The sequence below is a fragment of the Macaca fascicularis genome, chromosome 16 (assembly GCF_037993035.2).
Source record: "Macaca fascicularis isolate 582-1 chromosome 16, T2T-MFA8v1.1".
NCBI classification, from domain to species: Eukaryota; Metazoa; Chordata; class Mammalia; order Primates; family Cercopithecidae; genus Macaca; species Macaca fascicularis.
Window position 1 is genome coordinate 20,571,955 of NC_088390.1, and position 24,021 is coordinate 20,595,975.

At 42.6% G+C, this 24,021-nt stretch overlaps 1 protein-coding gene across 16 annotated transcripts in view; it reads left to right on the plus strand.

Moving 5' to 3' along the window:
• Window positions 1–24,021, plus strand: part of DHRS7B (dehydrogenase/reductase 7B) — a 64,023-nt gene that overhangs the window by 17,133 nt on the left and 22,869 nt on the right. For 5 of the 16 annotated variants that reach the window (XR_012425379.1, XR_012425380.1, XM_045376214.2 and 2 more), the window contains exon 2: window positions 23,807–23,944. The exons of 8 other annotated variants lie outside the window; for them this stretch is intronic. Coding sequence is in view for 4 of the 8 variants with exons in the window: in XM_045376214.2 (XP_045232149.2) it covers window positions 23,807–23,944 (138 nt within the window). In the remaining 4 variants the exon portion in view is untranslated. Of the gene's footprint in view, window positions 1–981; window positions 1,071–20,892; window positions 21,188–23,806; window positions 23,945–24,021 lie in introns of those variants that run through there. 3 more of the 16 variants (XM_065532895.1, XM_045376218.2, XM_065532896.1) reach the window with 3 other exon arrangements.

Here is a 24,021-nt window from a genome sequence, read left to right on the forward strand (position 1 = left end):
GTTTAAGGTAGGTTAGGCTAAGCTATGATGTTTGGTAGGTTAGGTGTATTAAATGCATTTTTATTTATGGTATTTTCAACTTATGATGGGTTTATTGAGATATAACCCTATGTAAATTGAAGAGCATCTGTAGTTAATTTTGTTGCCCATTAGTGTTGGGCACAAGGAAGAATAATAATTTATCCATTTTCTTCGTTCCTTCTCTTTATTGTTTCTTATATTACCTAACACCCACTCCAGATAGATAATCCAGTAGTTGTCGTAATAATATCATTTAGCTAAACCAAATAAAAGGCCTCCTAATCTACATATAAGCCTGGGGGCTGTAGCATAGCACATGTTTGTAATCCCAGCACTTTGGGAGACTGAGGCAGGCAGATTGCCTGACCTCAGGAACTCAAGACCAACCTGGGCAACGTGGCAAAACTGGATCTCTACAAAAAATTATCTGGGCATGATGGCGTGCACCTGTAGTCCCAGCTACTTGGGAGGCTGTGGTGGGAGGATCGTTTGAATCCCAGAGGTCAAGGCTGCAGTGAGCTGAGATCACACTACTGCACTCCAGCCTAGGTGACAGAGTGAGACATTGTCTCAGAAAACAAAAACAAAAACAAAACAGAAAACAAAAAACATGCATATATGTATTTAATCCTTTCTGCAATCTTATAAGGCAGATATTAGATACATTTTGCAGATGAGGAAACTGGCTAAAACATTAAGTAATTTGTTCAGAGGTACTCACTTAGTCAGTATGATGTTGGTATTTGATCCAAGATCTGCCTGGTTCCAACAATAGTTTGCTGTATCAACCATGTGAAGTGGTCATTCACACCTCAAATTTATTTATATCTCAATAGAAAAATGGCAGCTAGCAATTTGATCTTAAGCAAAAAGCAAGTCAGACTTGAATTTAAAGAGAATTTATTTTGTGGAAAAAACAATGAATTGCAAGAAACAAAATGTGGTTTCTTACTGAATCAGAAGGAAGATGTGGTTGGAGAACTATAGCAATTGACCCCAGGCCAAGGGTACTGGTTAAAGTGAGGAAACGTTAATTCTTACAACAAGAGGTAAGTTTTGCAATGATCTACTGTCTTTTTTTCTCATAAACTTGGAATTAAGGATATTGCCTTTTTCCCCAAACATTTTTTATTTAACTTGGCATATATAATGTCTTAAAAGGCATCTCTTCTTGAAAGTTTCTAATTGACATGCATTACTATGAAGGCATTTGGATAGGATTATTTCAGAGACATAATTTCTATGTGATTAGGGTTTTTTGTCTGTGTTATCAAGATTTTAATTTCTAGCAGTGGGATAGTTATATTAATAAGTCCTTGGGAAATTTGTGGCGCTTAGAGTCTGTTGAGTTGCTGAACAGAGCTGGGGGTCTTGCTGTAGCCAGTGATCTCAGGACATTTTAAATGCTGTCACTGTTGTAGACCAAAACCAGCATGCCTTATATCAGTGAAGACTCTGAAGCCTTGGGCTATGGCAGAACTTGGGGCCCTGAAGTACACATGGAAGTCAGCCCACTGAACATGGGGTTAACAAAAAGAGTGCAGAAATGAGAATATATATTTGGACTACTTCTGGTTCCAAAGTAGCAACACAGAAACAAACTGACTTCACTCACTTCCACAGAAAACCAAAAACAAATGTATAGTGCTGAGATTATCACCAGAAATGTCCCAGAACTCATACATGAAGATGAGACAATTCTCGAGGCCATGGAGAAATGAAAAAGCTCCCAGCAGTTGGTAAGAGAATTGGACTTCCACATCCATTCTACCTGGCACCAAGTGTGAGGAAAATTTCCCTGCAAGTCACCATTTTTGCACTGGAAAAAGTTAGACTGAGATGAACAACCAACATCCTCATCATCTTGGATTCCCTAGCAGGAGATTTGTCCCTGCCTTAACCCACAGGAAGCATCTCAAGTGCCTGAAGGGGGAAATCCTGAGGACAGGCAGAGACAAAGGTGGGAGGCAGGACTGCCATCCCCAGCCCTGGAAACTCTGCTCTGTAATTCAAAGGAGATGGCAAATCATAATGGCTACTCAGCAACACAACACTGCAGGAGGTTTTTACCTACAGGTCATCTGGGCACAGTGTGGGAGGATCAAGAATTCAAAATAGGCCAGCACAGTGATTCAGGCGTGTAATCCCAAGCATCAAGGAGGCTAAGACAGGAGGACTACATGAGCCCAGGAGTTTGAGACCAGCCTGGGCAACATGGTGAGATAGTGTCTCTATTTAAAAAATAAAATAATTTTTGAAATTTACTTTATATTTTTTGTAGAGACAAGTTCTCACCATGTTGCTCAGACTGCTGTCAAACTCCTGGGCTCAAGCAATCCTCCCACCTAAGCTTCCCAAAACACTGGGATTACAGGGAGAAGCCACCATGCCCAGCCCTAAAAAATAATTTTTTAAAAAAGAATTCAAAATAGTAGTTTCAAGGAAACTCAATGATCTCCAAGGTCACACACACACACACACACACACACAAAATTCAGAAATTTATCAGAGAAACTTAACAAAGATATTGAAATAAAAAACAGAAATCTCAGAACTGAGAAATACATTTGCTAAACTGAAAAATTCATTAATGGCTTTCAGCAGCAGAATGGATCAAGCAGAGGAAAGAATCAGTGAGCTGAAAGACGATTTGAAAATACACGGCTGGGCACGGTGACTCATGCCTGTAATCCCAGAACTTTGGGAGGCCAAGGGTAGATCACTTGAGGTACAGGAGTTGGAGACCAGCCTGGCCAATGTGGTGAAATCCTGTCTCTACCAAAAAGTATAAAAAATTAGCCAAGTGTGATGGCGTGCACCTGAAATCCCAGCTACTTAGGAGGCTGAGGCAGGAGAATCGCTTGAACCCAGGAAGTGGAAGTTGCAGTGAGCCAGGATCATGCCACTGCACTCCAGCCTAGGCGACAGAGCAAAACTATAAAAAACAAACCAACAAACAAAACCAGAAAATACACAAAAGTGAAAAAAAAATAACAAAAAGCCATGAAGATTGCCCATAAGATATAGAAAACTACCTGAAAAGGCCCAGACTAAGAATTATTGGTGTTCAGGAGAGAGTTGAGCAAGAGCAAAGGGTAGAAACCTTAGTCTGAGAAATAACAACAGAAAACTTTACACAACTTAAGAAAGATACAAATATTCGGGAGCAGGAAAATCAGAGAACATCAAATTTGACCCAAATAAGACCCCAAGGCATATAATAATCAGACTCTTAAAGGTCAACAAAGAGAGAATCCTAAGAGCAGCAGGAAAAAAGAAGCAAATAACATAAAGGAGCTCCAATTTGTCTGGCAACAGACTTCTCGATGAAGAAGCCTCATGGGAACCACGATGCAAAAAAGCATACAGGAAGCCATACAGGCCAGGGAGGTGTGGAACAACATTTTCAAAGTGCTGAAAGAAAAAAATAACTGCCATTCAAAAATACTGTATCCAGCAAAATTGTCCTTCAAATATGAAAGAGAGATACAGTATTTCCCAGACAACCAAAGTTGAGAGAATTTACCACCACTAAACCCACCTTACAAGAAATGCTAAAGGGAGTTCTTCAAACAGAAAGAAAACACTCGATGTGCAAATAGGAAACCATTGAAGGTATAAAACCCACTGATCAAGGTAAGTACATGGACAAACCCAGAATACTCTGATACTGTAATTGTGTGCAATTCACTCATAACTCTAGTGTGGAGCTAGAAAAGACAAATCTATCAAAACAATAATAGGTATACCAACCTGTTAAGAGGTAGATAATATAAAATTATGTAAATTGAGACAACTAAAAGTCAATGGGGGGGATGAGGATAAAGTGTAGAAGCATTTTTTTAAACATATTTTTCTTTATTTCTATTTGTTTCTTTGTTATTTAAGATAAGTTGTCATCTCTTTAAAATGACTTGTTACATCTGTGAGATTTTTTTTGTAAGGTTCATGGGAACCACAATACAAAACACTTACAATAGGTTTACTAAAAATACAAAGCAACAAAACATTCTACCAGAGAAAATCACTTAACCACAAAGGAAGAACAGAAGAAAGGAAGAGAGGAGTTACAAAACAACCAGAAAATAAGGAACAAAATGGCAGTATTAAGTTCTTATCAATAATAACACTGAATGTTAATGGATTCAGTTCTCCAGTTAAATACCATAGAATTTTCTTTAGCCAAGCATGGTGGCTCATACTTGTAATTCCAACACTTCGGGAGGCTAAGGTAGGAGGATCACTGGATCACGTGAGTCCAGGAGTTCAAGACCAGCCTGGGCAACATAAAAAGACTCCATCTCTATTTAAAAAAAAAAAAAAAAAAATTAAGGCATAGAGTGTCTGAATGGATAAAAGGTCCTTGGCAAGAGGGCAAGGTATCTGGTATGGCAGACAAGGAGGCTGGGAAATCTCCTAGAAAACCAACCTATTAAAAAAGTATGGGCCGGGCCTGGTGGCTCAAGCCTGTAATCCCAGCACTTTGGGAGGCCGAGACAGGCGGATCACGAGGTCAGGAGATCGAGACCATCCTGGCTAACACGGTCAAACCCCGTCTCTACTAAAAAATACAAAAAACTAGCTGGGCGAGGTGGCGGGCGCCTGTAGTCCCAGCTACTCAGGAGGCTGAGGCAGGAGAATGGCGTAAACCCGGCAGGCAGAGCTTGCAGTGAGCTGAGTCATGCCACTGCACTCCAGCCCGGCCGACAGAGCGAGACTCCGTCTAAAAAAAAAAAAAAAAAAAAAAAAAGAAAGTATGAAACAGGACGAAATTGTCAAAAACAGCCATTTCATGGGTGTGGAAATTGACCTAAGACATGCAATAAATCAAGAGGCATTTCTTTGGCCAGGCATGGTGGCTTATGCCTGTAATCCCAGCACTTTGGGAGGCTGAGGTGGGTGGATCATCTGAGGTCAGGAGTTCAAGACCAGCCTGGCCAACATGGTGAAAACCCCGTTTCTACTACAAATACGAAAATTATCCGGGCTTGGTGGTGCATGCCTGTAATCCCAGCTACTTAAGAGGATGGGGCAGGAGAATCTCTTGAACCCAAGAGGCAGAGGTTGCAGTGAGCCAAGATCTCACCATTGCACTCCAGCCTGGGTAAAAGAGCAAAACTCCGTTTTTTAAAAAAGAAGCATTTATTCATGAAAAAACATGGAACTTTGAGTAAGAGCAGCAGGAGTCTGTGACATACTTGCCGAGAGCTATAATAAAATTACCACAAATTTAGTGGCTTAATAAACCACATATTTATTATCTTACAGTTCTAAAAGTTGGAAGTCCTAAAATTAAGCCATCAGCAGTGCTTGATTTCTTCTGGAGGGTCTAGAATAATCTCCCTATCTCAAGATTCTTAATTTAATCACAGCTGCAAAGTTTCTTTTTACCATATAAGTGAAGTAACATGCCCACTGATTCTAGAGATTAGGATTAGAATGTGGACATCTTTGAAAGGTATTATTTAGGCTACCACAAACATTAATATACATATCCAAGAAACTTTGTGAGCTCCAAGTAGGACAGTCACAAAGAGATCCACCACATCTAGATACATCCTAGTCAAACTGTTGAAAGCCAAAGGCATAAGCTCAAAAACAGCAAAAGAAAAATTACTCATCACATGCAAGGGAACAACAGTTATATGATTAGTGTCTGGCTTCTCATTATAAGCAGCAGGGCTTTTAGCTTTCAGTCCAGCAGGTAGGTAGCTTAGAAGTTGCCACTTATAGGCTGGGTATGGTGGCTCACGCCTGTAATCCTAGCACTTTGGGAGGCCTAGGCAGGTGGATCATGAGGTCAGGAGTTCAAGACCAGCCTGGCCAAGATGGTGAAACCCTGTCTCTACTAAAAATAAAAAATAAAAAAATAATTAGCTGGGCGTGTTGGCAGGCACCTGTAATCCCAGCTATTCGGAAGGCTGAGGCAGAGAATTGCTTGAACCTGGGAGGCGGAGTTTGCAGTGAGCCGAGATCAGGCCACTGCACTCCAGCCTGGGTGACAGAGTGAGACTCTGTCTCAAAAAAAAAAAAAAGTTGCCACTTGTTCCTAACAAGTAAAAAGCTTAGCAAACCAAAAATCGACTCTTCATAGATACATCAGAGACATGAAATCATACCGCACACTGTTGCCCCCAAAATAAGAGACAGACAGGTGGATACATGGAATCACATTTACTGGAGCAGAAACCTATGTGGGAACCAGTCCTGTGGTAGGAAAATATGAAGTGTAATTGACAAATTGCTGGAGACTCCTGTAAACAAGTCTGAGAGTGATTTAGTTGAATGTTGTTCCCACTAAAATCCCATGTTCACTTGTAATCCCCAGTGTTGGAGATGGGGTCTGGTGGACGGTGATTGGATCATGAGGAATCTTATGAAATGGTTTAATGCCATCCTCCTGGTGCTGTCCTTGCAACAGTGAGTGAGTTTTCACAAGATATGGCTGTGTAAAAGTTTGTGGTATCTTCCCCCTTGTTCTATCTCACCCCCACTCTCAACTGCTCCCTGTTCACCATCCACCATGATTGTAAACTTCTTGAGGCCTCCCCAGAAGCTGAGCAGATGCTGGCACCATGCTTGCTGCAAAACCTGCAGAACCATGAGCCAATTAAACCTCTTTATAAATTACCTAGCCTCAGGTGGTGTTTTGTTATTTTTATTTTTTGAGAAGGGGTCTCACTGTGTCACCCAGGTGAGAGTACACTACCCCAGTCTCAGCTCACTGTAGCCTCAGCCTCCTGGGCTCAAGTGATCCTTCTGCCTCAGCCTCCGTGAGTACCTGAGACCACAGGCACATGCCATGACACCTGCCTTATTTTTCTATTTTTTTGAAGAGACAGGATTTCACCATGTTGCCCAGGCTAGTGTTGAACTCCTGGACTCAAGCAATATGCCTGCCTCAGCTTCCAAAGTGTTGGGACTACAGGTGTGACCCACCACATCCAGCCCAGGTGTTTCTTTATAGCAATGCAAGAACAGTGTAACACAGAGAGTTAAAAACTTCAGTGGGACCCAGTCTTGAGGGGTGCTCATGCTTTCGTAAGTTTTACCTCCAAGAGTTCTACCAGCCCCTCACAATGAATATTGGAGAGAAATCCCCTTGTGCTTCCAGCAGAGGGAAGGAAAAAAAAAATCATCACTTTGAAATATGCCAGAGCATTCTGCTCGTCTTAACAAGGCCTGCCCTCAGGAGAAACTATTTTACCGGAGCCTAACTTACTTTGGGGAAAGGTAATACTCAACTTCAGCTCACTCTATTCTTTCGTGTGGGGGAAATTAATGCCCAACTCCAGCCCTCTCTAGCCATCCTGTCCCACCTAAAGGGGGAAAACTGAGAGGCACTGGTGAAATTTATAGTTCACAGGCTCACCAAAAAACTGAGACCTAATCATAGGACTGTAGAACACTTCCCCTCCCTCCAGCACCTTACCACTACATTACTAAAGGCCTGCTTACCACAGTTCTTTTTACCCAGTGCATCCTGTCCAGCTTTTGATAAAAAATTACAAGGCATACTAAAAGGGAAAATACACAGAAGAGACTGAAGAAGCATCAGAACCAGAGTTTGATATGGCAGGAATGTTGGATTTATCAGGCCAAGAATTTTTAAAAATCATGGTTAATATGCTAAGGGCTTTAATGGAAAAGTAGACAACATGCAAGAACTAATGGGTAATGTAAACAGAAAGATGAAAAAGCTAAGAAGAAAAACAAAATGCTAGAAATCAAAAGTGATATAACAGAAATGAAGAATGTCTTTGATGGGCTCAGTAGACTGGACATGGCAGAGGAGAGAATCTGGAAGCTTTGAAGATATGACAATAGAAACTTCCAAAACTTAAAAGCAAAGAGAAAAAAGACTGAAAAAAACAGGAACAGAATATCCAAGAAAGTGAGATAACTACAAAAGATGTAACATATACATAACGGGAATGCTGGAAAGAGAGAAAGAAATAGAAACAATATTTTTTTTTTTGAGACGGAGTCTCGCTCTGTCGCCCAGGCTGGAATGCAGTGGCCAGATCTCAGCTCACTGCAAGCTCCGCCTCCCGGGTTTACGCCATTCTCCTGCCTCAGCCTCCCGAACAGCTGGGACTACAGGCTTCCGCCACCTCGCCCAGCTAGTTTTTTGTATTTTTTTTAGTAGAGATGGGGTTTCACCGTGTTAGCCAGGATGGTCTCAATCTCCTGACCTCGTGATCTGCCTGTCTTGGCCTCCCAAAGTGCTGGGATTACAGGCTTGAGCCACCGCGCCCGGCCTAGAAGCAATATTTTAAGGAATAGTGATTGAGAATTTCCCCCTCAGAGAACACCAAGCAGGATGTCTTAGTCCTGTAAACTGGGTAATTTATAAAAAGACAGAAATGTGTTTCTTACAGTTCCAGAGGCTAGGAAGTAGAAGATCAATGCACTGGCAGGTTCACTGTCTGGTGAGGGCCTGTTCGTTATAGAAGGTGCCATCTAAGTGTCCTCACTTGGCAGAAGGGATAGAATGGGTGGAAAAAAGGGACAACGGCATGTAATCCCGTTCATGAGGGCAGAGCACTCATGACTCAATCACCTACAAAAGGTCACAACTCTTAATACTATTGCATTGGGGATAGAGTTTCAACATGAATTTTGAAAGGGACAAAAACATTCAAACCATAGCACAGGATAAAGGGAAAAAAAGCCTATACGGACATGTCATAGTCAAACTACAGAATATCAACGATAAAGAAAAAAAATCTAGAAAAAAGCCAGAGAGGAAAATTACTACCTACAGAGGAGCAAAGATAAGAATTACATCTGGGCTGGGCACGGTGGCTCATGCCTGTAAATCCCAGCACTTTGGGAGGCTAAGGTGGGTGGATTACCTGAGATCACGAGTTTGAGACCAGCCTGGCCAATATGGTGAAACCCTGTCTCTACTAATAATACAAAAATTAGCTGGGTGTGGTGGCACGTGCCTGTAATCCCAGCTGCTCTGGAGGCTGAGGCAGGAGAATCACTTGAATCCAGGAGGTGGAGGTTGCAGTGAGCCGAGATAGTTATAAGTGAAATGAATGATAGTAACAGTACAAGGGAAGAGAGGGAAGAATCAGGATTATTTTGTTATTATAAGGCACTTGCAATACCTGTGGAGTGGTATAGTGTTATTTGAAAGTGGACTTGGATTCATTGGAAATATATACTGTAAACTCTAGGGCAACCTCTAAAAAAAGTTTTTTGTTTTGTTTTTTTTAAAAAAGCATAATTGATAAGCTATGAAAGGAGAGGAAATGGAATCATATAAAATGCTCAGTTAACCACAATGAGCAGAAGAACTGTGGAAGACAAAAAGAGGAGCAAAGAACAAGGGTAACAAAAAAAATTAACCAATATGGTAGCTGTTAATCCAGCTATGTCAATAATCACTTTAAATGTCAGTGGTTTTGTCAGTTACATCAATTAAAAGGCAGAGATTGTGAGAGTTTATCAAAGAATAAGACCCAAATATATGTTGTCTACAAGAAACCAACTTTAAGTATAAAGACACATATAGATTAAAAATAAAGAGATGAAGAAAGATCCACCATACTAACACTAAATAAAGTGGGAGTAGCTATATTTCTATACAGAGCAGACTACAGAGCAAGGAAAGTTATCAGGGATAAAGAGCATTACAATATGACCACAGATCAATACTCCAATAAGACAATAATCTTTAATGTATATGCATGTAATAGAGCATCAAAATATGTGAGGCAAAAACTGATAGAACTGCACAGAGAAAGAGATGAATCCACTATTATATTTGGAGACTTCAGTGCTTCTTTATCAGAAAGACAGATTTGGCATGCAGAAAATTAGAACATAGTTCAACTCAACAGCAGCAGTCAGCTGGATATAGTTAAAATGTAGAAACTACTTTGCCCAACAACAGCAGATTATACATTCTTCCGAAATGAATGAAACATTCACTTAGACCACATTCTAGGCCACAAAACACACCTTAATAAATATAAAGGAACAGAAATACATTGTCTGCTTCCAGACCACCATGGAGTTGAACTAGAAATCAGTAACAGAAAGATAACTGGAAATCCCTCAAATAGTTAGTGATTAAACAACATACTTGTAAATAACGCATGGGTTAAAGAAGAAATCTCAGGAGAAAACTGAAAATATTTTGAAGTAAAAAAATGAAAACACCTTACCAAATTTGTAGAATGCAGCAAAAGCAGTGCTTAGAGGGAAATTTATAGCTTTGAATGTATGTGTTAGAAAAGAAGAAAGATCTAAAATCAACAATCTAAGCTTATACTTTAGGCAACTAGAAAAAGAAGAGAAAATTAAAGCCAAAGTAAGCAGAAGAAAAATAATAAAAATTAGAGCAGAAATCAATGAAATTTGAGAATAGGAAATCAGTAGAGAAAACCAAACAAAACTAAAAGCTGGTTCTTTGAAAAGATAATAAAATCAATAAGCGTCTAGTCCAGCTAAGGAAGTTAACCAAAAAACTAAGGCACAAATGACTAATATCAGAAATGAAAGCAAGGACATCACTACAGAGCCCATGAAAAGAATAATAAATGTAGCCGGGCGTGGTGGTTTACGCCTGTAATCCTTGCACTTTGGGTGGCCGAGGCAGGCGCATTACCTAAGATCAGGAGATCGAGACCAGCCTGGCCACCATGGTGAAACCACATCTCTACAAAAATACAAAAGTTAGCCAGGCATGGTGTTGTGCACCTGTAGTCCCTGCTACTCGGGAGGCTGAGGCAGGAAAATCGTTTGAACCTGGGAGGTGGAGGTTGCATTGAGCCAATATCACACCACTGCACTCTATCCTGGGTAACAGAGTGAGATTCCATCTCAAAATAAATAAATAAATAAGCTGGGCGTGGTAGCTCCAGCCTGTAATCCCAGCACTTTGGGAAGCTGAGGCAGGTGGATCACCTGAGGTCAGGAGTTCGAGACCAGCATGGCCAACATGGTGAAACCATCTCTACTGAAAATACAAAAATTAGCTGGGCGTGGTGGCATGCACCTATTGTCCCAGCTACTTGGGGAGCCAAGGCAGGAGAATCGCTTGAACCTGGGAGGTGGAGGCTGCAATGAGCTGCGATCGTACCATTGCACCCCAGCCAGGGCGACAAGAGCAAAATTCCATCTCAAAAAAAAAAAAAAAAAAAAAAAAAGAATGCTATGAATAACTCTGTGCCCATTACTTGATAACCTAGATGAAATAGACCAATTCCATCCAAAGACAATCTGCCAAAACTCACGCAATAAGAAATAAACACTCTGAATGGGCCTATATTTATTAGAGAAATGGAATCAATAATAATGACTTTCCAAACAGAAAGTACCAAGCCCAGATGGATTCACTGATGAATTCTATCCAACAATTAAGAAAGAATTATACCAATTCTCTACAATCTCTCCCAGAAGATAGAAGCAGAGATAATACTTTCTAACTCAACCTATGAGACCTCCATTACCCTAATACCAAAACCAAGGATATTACAAGAAAATAAAAATATGTACCAGTATCTCTCATGAACATAGATGCAAATATCCTCAACAAAATATTAACAAATTGAATGCAATAACGTATGAAAATGACCAAGACCATGACCAAGTGGGATTTATCCAAGATATGCAAGTCTGGCTCAATATTCAAATCAGGCTAGGCACGGTGTTCATGCTTGTAATCCCAGCACTTTGGGAGGGCGAGGTGGGAGAATTGATTGAGCCCAGGAATTCAAGACCAGCTTGGGCAACAGAGCAAGACCTCATCTCTACAAATAATAAAATCAGCCAGGTGAGGTAGTGTACATCTGTGGTCTCAGCTACTTAGAAGGCTGAGGTGGGAGAATTGCTTGAGCTTGGGCAGTTGAGGGTGCAGTGAGTAGTGATCACACTACTGCACTCCAGTCTGGGCAAGAAAGTGAGACCCTGTCTCAAAACAAAACCAAAAACTAATGTAATCTGGCTGGGCGCAGTGGCTTATTCCTGTAATCCCAGTACTTTGGGAGGCCAAGGCCAGTGGATCACTTAAGCCTGGGAGTTCAAGACCAGCCTGGGCAAAATGGTGAAACCCTGTCTCTACAAAAATGACCCAGGTGTAGTGGCACACTCCTGTAGTGCCAGCTACTCGGGAGGCTGAGGCGGAAAAAATTAAGCCTGGGAGGTAAGGGCTGCAATGAGCTGAGATTGCGCCACTGCGCTCCAGCTTGGTTGACGGAGTGAGACCCTGTCTGAAAAAAAAAAAAATAATCCATCACATCAACAAACTAAAGAGGAAAAAAAAAGTCACATGATCATATCAGTAGATGCAGAGAAAGTATTTAACATATCTATCTATCTCTGATTCATGATTAAAACTCTTAGCAAATAGGAGTAGAGGGGAACTCCCTGAACTTGATAAATACAAGAAAACTCAGCCAACATCATACTCAATGGTGAAGAACTCAGAGCTTGCCCACTAAGATCAGGAACAAGGCAAGGATGTTCCCTCTCATCAGTGCTTTAAAAAAAATTTTTCCCCACCCAAATCTCATATTGAATCACTGCTGTTTTTTAACATCATACTGGAAGTCCTATATAGTGCAGTAAGACAAGAAAATGAAATAAAAATGGTAGAGACTGAGAAGGAAGAAATAAAAATTTATTTGTTCACAGATGGCAATCATTTATGTAAAAAATCTGAAAGAACAAGAAACTCCTGGAACTAATAAGTGATTAAGCAAAATTGCAGGATACAAGGTGAATATATAAACGTGAATCACTTTTCTGTATACCAGCGGTGAACAAGTAGAATTTGAAATTAAGACATTACAGTATGAACAAGTTTTTTAATGAGGCAGACTATAAAACTGATGAAATGTAACAAATAACTAAATAGATATTCCATGTTCACAGAACAACTCAATAATGTCAAGATCTAATTTCTTCCTAATTTATCTGTAGAGTCAATGCAATCCCAATCCAAATCCCAGCAAGTTATTTTATGGATATTGACAAACTGATTCTAAAGTTTATACGGAAAGGCAAAAGACCAAGAATAACCAACTCAATATTGTAGGAGAAACAAGTTAGAGGACTGACACTACCTGACTCTAAGACTTAGTATAAAGCTACATTAATCAGGACAGCGATATTGGTGAAACAACAAGTAGATCAATGGAACAGAATAGAGAGCCCAGAAATAGACTCACATAAATAGAGCCAACTGATCTTTGACTATGGAGAAACGATAGTCTTTTCAGCAGATAGTATTGAAACACTACCTGCATGCAAAAAAAAAAAAAAAAAAAAGAAAAGAAAAAAAATCTAAACACAGACTTTACAACTTTCACAAAAGTTAACTCAAAATGGATCGTACACCTAAATGTAAAATGCAAAACTATGAAACTCCTAGAAGGTAACATAAGAGAAAATTTGATGACCTTGGGTATGGTGGTGATTTCTGGGCATGATCCATGAAAGAAATAGTTGATAAACTGGACTTCATTAAAATTACAAACGTCTAGTCTGAGAAAGACTATGTCAAGAGAATGAGAAGACAAACCACAGACTAGTAGAAAATATTTTCTTTCTTTTTTTTTTTTTTTTTAAAAGATGGAGTCTCGCTCTGTCGCCTAGGCTAGAGTGCAGTGGTGTGATCTTGGCTCATTGCAACCTCAGCCTCCCAGGTTCAAATGATTCTCCTGCCTCAGCCTCCTAAGTAGCTGGGATTATAGGCGTGTGCCACCATGCTTGGCTAATTTTTTTTTTTTTTTTTGTATTTTTAGTAGAGACGAGGTTTCACTATGTTGGTCAGGCTGGTCTCAAACTCCTGACCTCATGATCCTCCTGCCTTGGCCTCCCAAAGTGTGAGCCACCGCACCTGGCCAATATTTTCAAAAGACACATTTTAAAGGACTGCTATCAGCTGGAATGGTGGCTCATGTCTATAATCCCAGCACTTTGGGAGGCCAAGATCAGAGGATCATTGAGCTCAGGAGTTTGAGAACAGCCTGGGCAAGATGGCAAGACCCTGTCTCTGCAGTTGTTTTTTTTTTTTTTTTTTTTTTTTTTTAAGTTAGCTGGGCACAGTGTGGTGTGGCTATAGTCCTAGGTACTTGGGAAGCTGAGGCAGGAGAATCCCTTGAAACCAGGAAGTTGAGGTGGCAGTGAGCCACTGCACTCCAGCCTGGGCCACAGAGCGAGACCCTGTCTCACACACACACACAAAAAAGGGACTGTTATCTAAATTATACAAAGAACTGTTAAAACTCATCAATGAAAAATAGGGCCAGGTGTGGTGGTTCATGCCTGTAATCCCAGCACTTTGGGAGGCCACGGTGGGTGGATCACAAGGTCATGAGTTCGAGACCAGCTGGGCCAACATGGTGAAACCCCGTCTGTACTAAAAAAATACAAAAATTAGCCAGGCATGGTGGTGTGGGCCTGTAATCCCAGCTACTCGGAAGGCTGAGGCAGGAGAATTGCTTGAACCCAGGAGGCAGAGGTTGCAGTGAGCCGAGGTCGTGCCACTGTACTCCAGCCTGGGCAGCAGAGCAAGACTTCGCATCAAAAAAAAAAAAAAAAAAAAAAAAAGCTGGACAGTAGTGGCAATGTGCCTGTAATCCTAGCCACTCAGGAGGCTGAGGCAGGAGAATCACTTGAGCCTGGGAGGCAGAGGTTGCAGTAAGCCAAGATCACGCCAGTGCACGCCAGCCTGGGTGACAAAGTGAGACTCTGTCTCAAAAATAAAAAAAATTTAAAAATTAAAAATGAACAACACAATAAACAAAATAGACGAAAGATCTGAAGAGACCTCAGTGGAGAAAATATACAAGTGGCAAATAAGGATATGAAAAGATGCTCTGTATCATATTTCATAAGGAAAATGCAAATTAAAATGACAGTGAGATACCACCGCACACCAAATAGAGTGGCGAAAATCCAGAACATTGACATCACCAAATGCTAGCAAGGAAGTGGAGCAATAGAAACTCTTACTCATTACTGGTGGGAATGCAAAATGCTATAGCCACTTTGGAAGACAGTTGGTAGTTTCTTACAAAATGAAATGGACTCTTACCATACAACGCAGTAATCACACTCCTTGATATTTACCCAGATAAACTGAAAACTTACATCTACTCAAAAACCTGCACACAGATGTTTATAGCAGCTTTATTCATAATTGCCGAAACTTCAAAGCCACCAAGATGTCTTTGAATGGATAAACTGTGGTACATCCAGACAACTGAGTATTATTCAGTACTAAAAAAAAAAAATGAGCTATGAAGCTATGCAAAGACATGGAGGAAACTGAAATGTATATTACTAAGTGAAAGTAGTCAATCTGGAAAGGCCACATACTATGTGGTTCCAACAATATGACATTCTGGAAAAGGCAAAACTGTGGAGATAGTTAAAGGTTCATGGGTTGGGGAGGAGGGAGAGATGAATAGGTGGAGCACAGAGGATTTTTAGGGCAGTGAAAGTATTCTGTATGGTATTACAGTGATAGATTTATGTCAGTATACATTTGTCCAAACCAAGAGAATGCATAGCACCGAGCGGGCACTAATATAAACTTTGCCCTCTGGGTGACAATGATGTGACAGCATAGGCACATGGGTTATAACAGTGTAACACCGGTGGGGGATGTGGATAATGGAGGAGGCTGTACTTATGTGGACACAGGGGTATATGGGAACTCTGTACTTTCTGCTCAGTTTTGCTGTGAACGTAAAATTCGTCTTAGAAATTTCATTAATTTAAAAAATGGCAGCTATGAGGCAGTAGAACTGTATATTCAAAGAATATACATGGGCCGGGCACAGTGGCTCACACCTGTAATCCCAGCACTTTGGGAGGCCAAGGCGGGTGGATCATGAGGTCAGGAGTTCAAGATCAGCCTGACCAACATGATGAAACCCCGTCTCTACTAAAAATACAAAAATTAGCTGGGCGTGGTGGCGCGCACCTGTAATCCCAGCTACTTGGGAGATTGGGGAAGGAGAATCGCTTGAACCCAGGAGGCAGAGGTTGCAGTGAGCTGAGATCGTGCCATTGCACTCCAGCCTGGGCGACAGAGCGAGACTTTGTCTCGGGGGGAAAAAAAAAAGAATATACATGAAATTCTGTATCTAAAACTGTCCTTCAAAACTGAAGGTAAAATAAAGACATTCCCATATAAAAAAAGACAGATAATTGGTAGATTGCAGATTTGTCCTTCAAGAAATGCTATATTAAAGGAAGTCCTTTAGGCTAAAAGGAAATTACTCCAGACATTATCTTGAATCCCCAGGAAGAAGGCCCTGTGAGAGAAATAAGGAGAGAAAAAAATCTATCTATGAAGAAAAGTGGGAAGTGTAACAGTGGGTGAAATAGATTGATTACTTACTATATGACTCTCCTAAAGAGACACAGCCGTGTCCTCAGGAAATATTTGCTAGGACGCTTGGTAAAAGAAAGTGATAGGGCACCTGCTTAGGCTATTTTTAAGTGAAATCATAGATGTTGGGAGTGGCACAGCCTTCTCAGCTCATGACACTTGCCTTCCCAGTCAGTCCTTCCAGCATGCGCCCTTCCTCCTGTGTGTTTGTTGGCATTAAAAGTCAGTGTACTAAACGTTTTCAGGAGAGTTGTTATAGAAACTTTCAAAACTTCAGAATAAAGGTCATTTTCTGGTTAAATTTCACAAAAATGTTTTTCACCCAGCTCTAAAAATAACTTGGAATTCAGGGTGAGCCATCATCCTAGATAAATTACAGTAAGGGCACATATGTCTGAGAGAAAGAGAGCGAACAGAGACATAATGATTTATCTAACTCTGTGAGGAAACCAAGACAACAATTTGTTAGAATTCAAAATATTCTGATTTCAACCATGAGACTACATGAAATTAAGCAACATTTAATGTTTAATCCCTAGTGAATGACATACTTACTTTTGCCCCGGGATGTGATTTGGTTGCCGTACTTTGTTTTAGTGATATTTTGCTGAGATAAAGCTGCAGGAATGTTTGCTTTTCTTATGGCAACTGGCGAGTAGTTGAAATGGACTATGAGAACTTTCGTTATTCAGGATTCTACTTAATACTGAGTGTAGGCAAATAAAACAACACATCAGGGCTCTGTTTTTTCTGTAATCTGAGGGTATTGGATTCGATTATTTCCATAATGTAATCTTATTCAACAAACATTTATGAAGTTCTCACCACATAGATGGTGTGGGAGTCAAAATGAAAGGCCAGACCCTCAGAGAACTGCCGTCTAGGGAGGCACGTGGCAGTGAAGGGTAATCATTGTGATGCTTTGTGAGATGCCATGGAGGCTACACTGAAAAGGAAGTGATTAACGCTGTCCAGGTATGGAGGGCAGGGCTGCTGGGTGGCTTGAAAGGTTTCAGGGAGGAGATGGTGCCCAAGCAGGACTTGAAGATTGGATAGAGTTATCAAGGAGGATAGCAGGCAAGAACGAACTTCTAGAGACCCAATTTTTCTTATACTTTCTACTTATCGAAAAGTATTTAGCATTGAGAGTGTTTTCTATAATGAAGGCTCTTAAAATTATTATTTAATATTTCTTGAGCATCCTTGGTACCATTTAAAATACAGGTTTAGGCCAGGCACGGTGGCCCACACCTGTAATCTCAGCACTTTGGGAGGCCGAGGTGGGTGGATCACCTGAGGTCAGGACTTTGAGACCAGCCTGGCCAGCATGGAGAAACCCCATCTCTGCTACAGACACAAAAATTAGCCGGGTGTGGTGGCGGGCGCTTGTAATCCCAGCTACTCAGAAGGCTGAGGCAGGAGAATCGCTTGAACCTGGGAGGCAGAGGTTGCAGTGAACCGAGATCGCGCCACTGCTCTACTGCCTGGGTGACAGAGCAAGATTGTCTCAAAAAAAAAAAAAAAAAAAACAACTAGGTAGAATCTAAATAATCAAGTTAAATTACAAAGAAATGGCTTTGGTACATTGTCAGGACACTAGGAGGACGTTTACTTCTGGAGTTTTTGTCAGTTCTGTGTATTTTACTTTTTGAGTCTTCATGCTGACGACTCTATTTCAGTGAATTGAGTTCACTTTAAAAAGCATATCAGAAAGTAAAACTGCTTTTGTTGTGTTTCTTTTCCTGCTGCAAATCTCCCAGTGTCTGCTTGCAGTGAAGTGTTAATAATGCGGTCTCTTCTGTCCCCACTTCATTGCCCCCATGAAGAAAATCCCATGAAATGTTGCAAGGCATTTTAGTGGATGGAAAAGCAATGCAAATGACCAGATTACCTAGGTGCTTAAAATTGCATCAGGTGGCCTCCTTGTAGCCCTTGCCACATGGTAATTAAATGTTTGTTACTGATTGTTCTCCTCACTGCCTTAGTCCACGCACATGGTGGCATCAGGGGCTGGGTCTTGTTGATTCACTGATATCCAAGCTTCACATCCTTAGGGCATGATCACAGCTCACTGCAGCCTCTACTTCTGGGGCTCAGGTGATCCTCCCACCTCATCCTGCCAAGTAGCTAGGACCACAGATGTGCACCACCACGCCCTGCTAATTTTTGTATTTTTGGTAGAGACAGGGTTTTACCATGTTGCCCAGGCTGGTCTGAAGCTCCTGAGCTCAAATGATCCTCCCGTCTTGGCCTCCTAAAGGGCTGAAATTACAGGCATGAGCCACCGCACCTGCCTGTGCTCAATCGTGAGTGTAGATATTGTCATTTGTTGTGCTTCATTTCGTTTTTTGTTTTTTTGTTTTTTAGACAGGGTCTCATTCTGTCTCCTAGGCTGGAGTGCAGTGGCATCATCATAGCTTACGATAACCTCAAACTCCTGGGCTCAGGCAATCCTCCCACCTCAGCCTCCTGAGTAGCTGGGACTACAGGTGCTTGCCACCACACCTGGCTACTTTTTTCACTTTTTTTATACAGACGGGGTCTCACTGTGTTGCTCAGGCTGGTCTCAAACTCCTGGGCTCAAGCAGTCCTCCTGCCTCAGCCTCCTGAGTAGCTGGGATTACAGGCATGAGCCACTGGGCCGGCCTTGCTTAATTAAGTCTGAAACTGATGCCTGCCTGTATATAGTTCCTCTTAGATACTCTAGTTGACGCTCTAGCATCTCCTTTTAAACTAGATTTCTGACCTCATATTTATGTTGGCATCTTATCTGTCTTGTTGCTGTTGTTATATGTAATTTTTAAAGACAATAATCTGATTTAGGAGTCACAAACCAGCAGTGGCCTCGGCCAGGTGCGGTGTTCGGCCAGCATAGCAGTTTGAATTGTTTTCACTTTGAATGAAGTCTTCAGGCAAGGCTTGTACTTCGGACAGCCCACTACTCTGCGTTGTTTTACATTGATTGTTTCTTTCATTATCACAATTATTTAATTTTTGTGTTTCTTTGTGTATTGTCAGTCTCCCATAGGGGCTGCCTCCATGAGGTCAGACAGCTTTTCTCCTTCTTTCATTGCCCTCCACCCCAGCCCTAGACCGGTGCCTGGTACCAGAGGGCACTCGAGAAGTGTAGTTGAGCGGATGAGTGCACGACATCCAGGATCTGAGGTGATCCCCGGTGTGGGTGTGGAGGAATAAGGTTGGTCTTCCTACCAAACATACTCAAACATGACAAGCCCTTAAAGCTGCCAGCTTGGCTGCTATTGCTTGGAACGTTTCTGAAATTCTCTCTGGGGAATTGCCTTTTTTCAGTCAGTTTATGATTCAACAGCACAGTTGTTCAAGATTTTCACATTTACAAAGTGCTTTCCCATGCATTTTCCCATTGGAGCGACCATCCCCATTCTGATGTGAGTGTGCTTAGTTTCAAGTAGTGAATGAATCTGCCTGTGTTGCACAGCAACTATGCAGCACGGTGGTCTTGTCCCCCCTCCCTCGTGCTGACATGGTGCTTTCTCGTCTTTACCACCACAGTCAGTGCCTTGACCAGTTTCTGTCAGGGGCGGGTGCGGGGGGCCTGGGCCTCTGGTGTGTTTTCTAGGAAAGAGAGTGACATTATTCCAATGTCTTCCAGCAACACTATATTCACTTTTTTTTTTTTTTTTTTTTGAGACGGGGTCTCACTCTGTCACCCAGGCTGGAGTGCAATGGCACGATCTCCACCTCCTGCGTTCAAGCCGTCCTCCCACTTCAGCCTCCCAAGTAGCTGGGACTACAGGTGCGTGCCACCACTCCTGGCTAATTTTTAAATTTTTGGTAAAGACGGGGTTTCTCTATGTTGCCCAGGCTGGTCCCACACTTGTGAGCTCAAGCAATCCACCCACCCTGGCCTCCCAAAGTGGTGAGATTACAGGTGTGAGTAACTGCGCCTGATCTAAATTCACTTTAAAAAGCACATTAAGGCCGGACGTGGTGGCTCACGCCTGTAATCCCAGCACTTTGGGAGGCTGAGGTAGGCAGATCACGCGGTTAGGAGTTCGAGACCAGCCTGGCCAACATGGTGAAACCCCGTCTCTACTAAAAATACAAAAATTAGCCAGGCGTGGTGGCATGCGCCTGTAGTCCCAGCTGCTTGGGAGGCTGAGGCAGAAGAATCACTTGAACCCAGGAGGTGGAGGTTGCAGTGAGCCAATATCACACCACTGCTTTCCAGCCTGGGCAACAGAGTGAGACTCCGTCTCAAAAAAAAAACAAAAACAAAAATAGAAAAACACATTAAAAAACAAAATTGTGTGTGTCCAAGTTCCTAGGTAGCCGTAGTAAGTGCTATAATTGATAAGCAGGGCTTTAGGCCAAAATGAACAGGCAGACTTGGCGCGGGCTCTGCCTCCTGCTCGTTGTCACTGCACTCCTGTGCCATCACATTACAGGGCCCGGGGCTGGGCTTTGGCACCTTTCCCCGCCCCCCCCACCCGACATGGGATTGCTGGGAAGCATGTGCTCGGCGTCTTACTGGAGAGCAGAGCTCACTTCAATGTGGCTGCTCTTCCCAGGATTGAACACTCAGGAGCCTGGTCTGAAATCTTCCTTCTGGTTTTATTTTTACTAAAGCCAGCCTGTACTCTTTTAAACCAAGGGGCTGAAGGCTGGCTTCTGAAAATACACCCCACGGGCCACTCTGCCGTGGCTTGTTCAGGCATTCCAGGGAGGGCTTGCTGACCTGAAGGTGTCCTCTGGCCCAGGTCAAAAGACCAGAGAAGACACTGGCGCTAGGACCCGCCACTGGCAAAGTAGCTGCCATCTGAGGTAGGATATTGTTCTTTTTTTTTTCTCCAGTCGAAGGCACCCTTAACGTGGCTTCTCAGACATTTGAGACCAAAAAAAAAAAAGTAGTTTGACCCTGCCTTTACTTTCTGAAAATGACAGAAGCTTTCAGATATATTTCAAGATATGGGTCGTAAGCACGACCCATAGTTTATGTCACCTTAAATAGAGCAGCTGATTAGAACTGGCCATTGGTTATAAAATAAAAGAGCAGGTATAGGTTTGTGGGAGCAGGATCCTAACTGCTTTAGTGGTACTAAGCCAATCCTTGCCGTGTGATTTCAGTGTTTTGCCTTCCAATTGGAACTCCTCTCTGCCCTTTAGCCCAATTTTCTTGTGTGTAACATGGCAAATTATTTCATGGCTAATCCTTCTTACAGACCTGAAATTGTTCTTTTTGAAAAATCTTTGGTGGGTTTTGAGATCCCCTCCTTTGATTCTCAGATGTGGCTGTTAGTAGTTTAATTTCTACGTGTGGTTTCTGAGTAGATTCCAACAACCTATTTTTATTCACAGTTCTTTAAAAAAAAAAATGCTTGAGAGAAAGGAATCTGAGGAACGGATTCCGTCTGTGAAATGCAATGGAGAATTTTGGCCAAAGTAGAAGGAATGGAATGGATGACATAAAGGGTGACATTTGTGCTCAGAGTTGATTTCCTGGTGATAGTCTCATGTCTAATTTGAGGTTCCAGAAGCCCTTAAAGGGTGGATGAGCTGCATGCACGGATATGAGGGAGTTAGAACAGTGGTGGGTTCAGCAGAAAGTAAAGGAGCAGCAGAATCACAGGGAGAAACACCGAACTCTGGCTACCAGGGCCCAAGGAACACTCACCCTTAGAGGGACTTTGCTACCTTTGCACTCTTTTTTTTTTTTTTTTTTTTGAGACGGAGTCTCACTCTGTTGCCCAGCCTGGAGTGCAGTGGTGCGATCACGGCTCACTGCAAGCTCTGCCTCCCGGGTTCACGCCATTCTCCTGCCTCAGCCTCCCGAGTAGCTGGGACTACAGGTGCCCGCCACCACGCCCGGCTAATTTTTTGTATTTTTAATAGAGACGAGGTTTCACCATGTTTGCCAGGATGGTCTCGATCTCCTGACCTCGTGATCCGCCTGCCTCAGCCTGACCTCGTGATCCGCCTGCCTCAGCCTCCCAAAGTGCTGGGATTACAGGCGCGAGCCACCGCGCCCGGCCCTTTTGCACTCTTTTAACCTGGGTCTAGAGCTCATGGATCTGGCAAGGGATGAAAATACAAGCAGACAGCATTAATATGTGAGCCCCTGAGCTCTCTCCCTTCCTCACGCCAGTTTGTGAGTCTCATCATCAGTGCGAGACCATGCTTCAGGTCTCTTGCCCAAGGACTAAGAGTGTGACTGTGAGTGTGCACATTCCATGTGTAGGTGGTGCCCTCTGATTCCAGATGCCGTGTGCACTATGGTTTCTATTTGAGGGGCTCTCACCTTCTTTTTCTGGCCTCACTCTCTCTCCCCATGTCTCTGTCCTGCTTTCCGCCATGGCTCACAGTGGTGCGGGACAGACTCTGCCCCTTCTTTCTACAAGCTGATCTCCAAATGCTGAAAATCGTGAGCCAGATATTGTTTCCCAGTCCCTTTTTATACCATCAGTCTTGCCTTCTGAGTCCATGATCCGACTATCTATCTGAAACTAGCAGTTAATAAGGATTTTGGTATAAAATGCATGATTGATAAATATATTAAAGTTTGTACATATATATAAATCCTTCTTGTATGCCATTTTCAAAGAAAACAGGCCTCCCTTTGACCTTGTTTTATGTAGATGTACTTCCGAATCTGGAAATGTGGCCAGCTAGAACACTGTTCCTTTCTTCCACCGTGAAGCTGTCCTTTTAGCTGGTAGAAAGGCCTAGACACCACGGCAAGGTGGTGGGGCTTTCCGTGGCTAGCTCTCCTGGCCATCCCACTTCCAAAGACAAGCTAGGAAAGTGTTGGCGCAGCTGTCTCTAAGAGCCCAAGCAGGCCCAGCCGTGTGGCCACATGCCCCGCAGAGTGGAAGAACAGTTGGAGGGCTTTCAGAATTTGAAGAACTCTGGAAGGAGTCAGGATTATCAATATGAACAACTTCATCCGGTCAGGAAAGTTATGCTGGAATTGAAGCTGATTCTCAGATAAACGGCTCGCTCTGGCGTATCTTTTCCCACCATGGTCATTCTTTGTTAGCAGGGGAGAGTTGGCACTGGATTTTGTTTTTTGTTTGTTTTTGAGACAGGGACTCACTGTGTCACCCAGACTGGAGTGCAGTGGTGCAATCTTGGATCACTGCAGCCTCAACCTCCTAGGCTCAAGGAATCCTCCCACCTCAGCCTCCCAAGAAGCTGGGACTACAGACGTGTACTGCCATACCTGGTTAGTTCTTGTATGTTTTGCAGAGATGGGATTTCACCATGTTGCCCAGGCTGGTCTTGAATTCCCGGGCTCAAGCGATCCCCCTACCTCAGCCTCCCAAAGTGCTGGAATTACAGGCGTGAGGCACTGCGTTTGGCCTTGGCACTGGCTTTTAATTTACTTTGCATTCTGATTCAATAGCAACCTACCAGACTGAATGCAGACATGCACTCTCCCCACAGAAAGCGGCCCGGGCCAAGGATGGATCCCATTCACCCGGCGCCATGTTTGCCTCAGGCAAAGTGGTCCCCAGGGCCAGGAGACCAAGGCTGGCCTATGATGTGTCAGGTGCTCAAGGAATCCCAGAAGTGTACAAGACGGTGTGTAGTTTTCTCTTTTTTTCATGTCATAGATTGCCGGCTTGAGTTTTAATTAGGTTGCATGAAAGTACAATTTG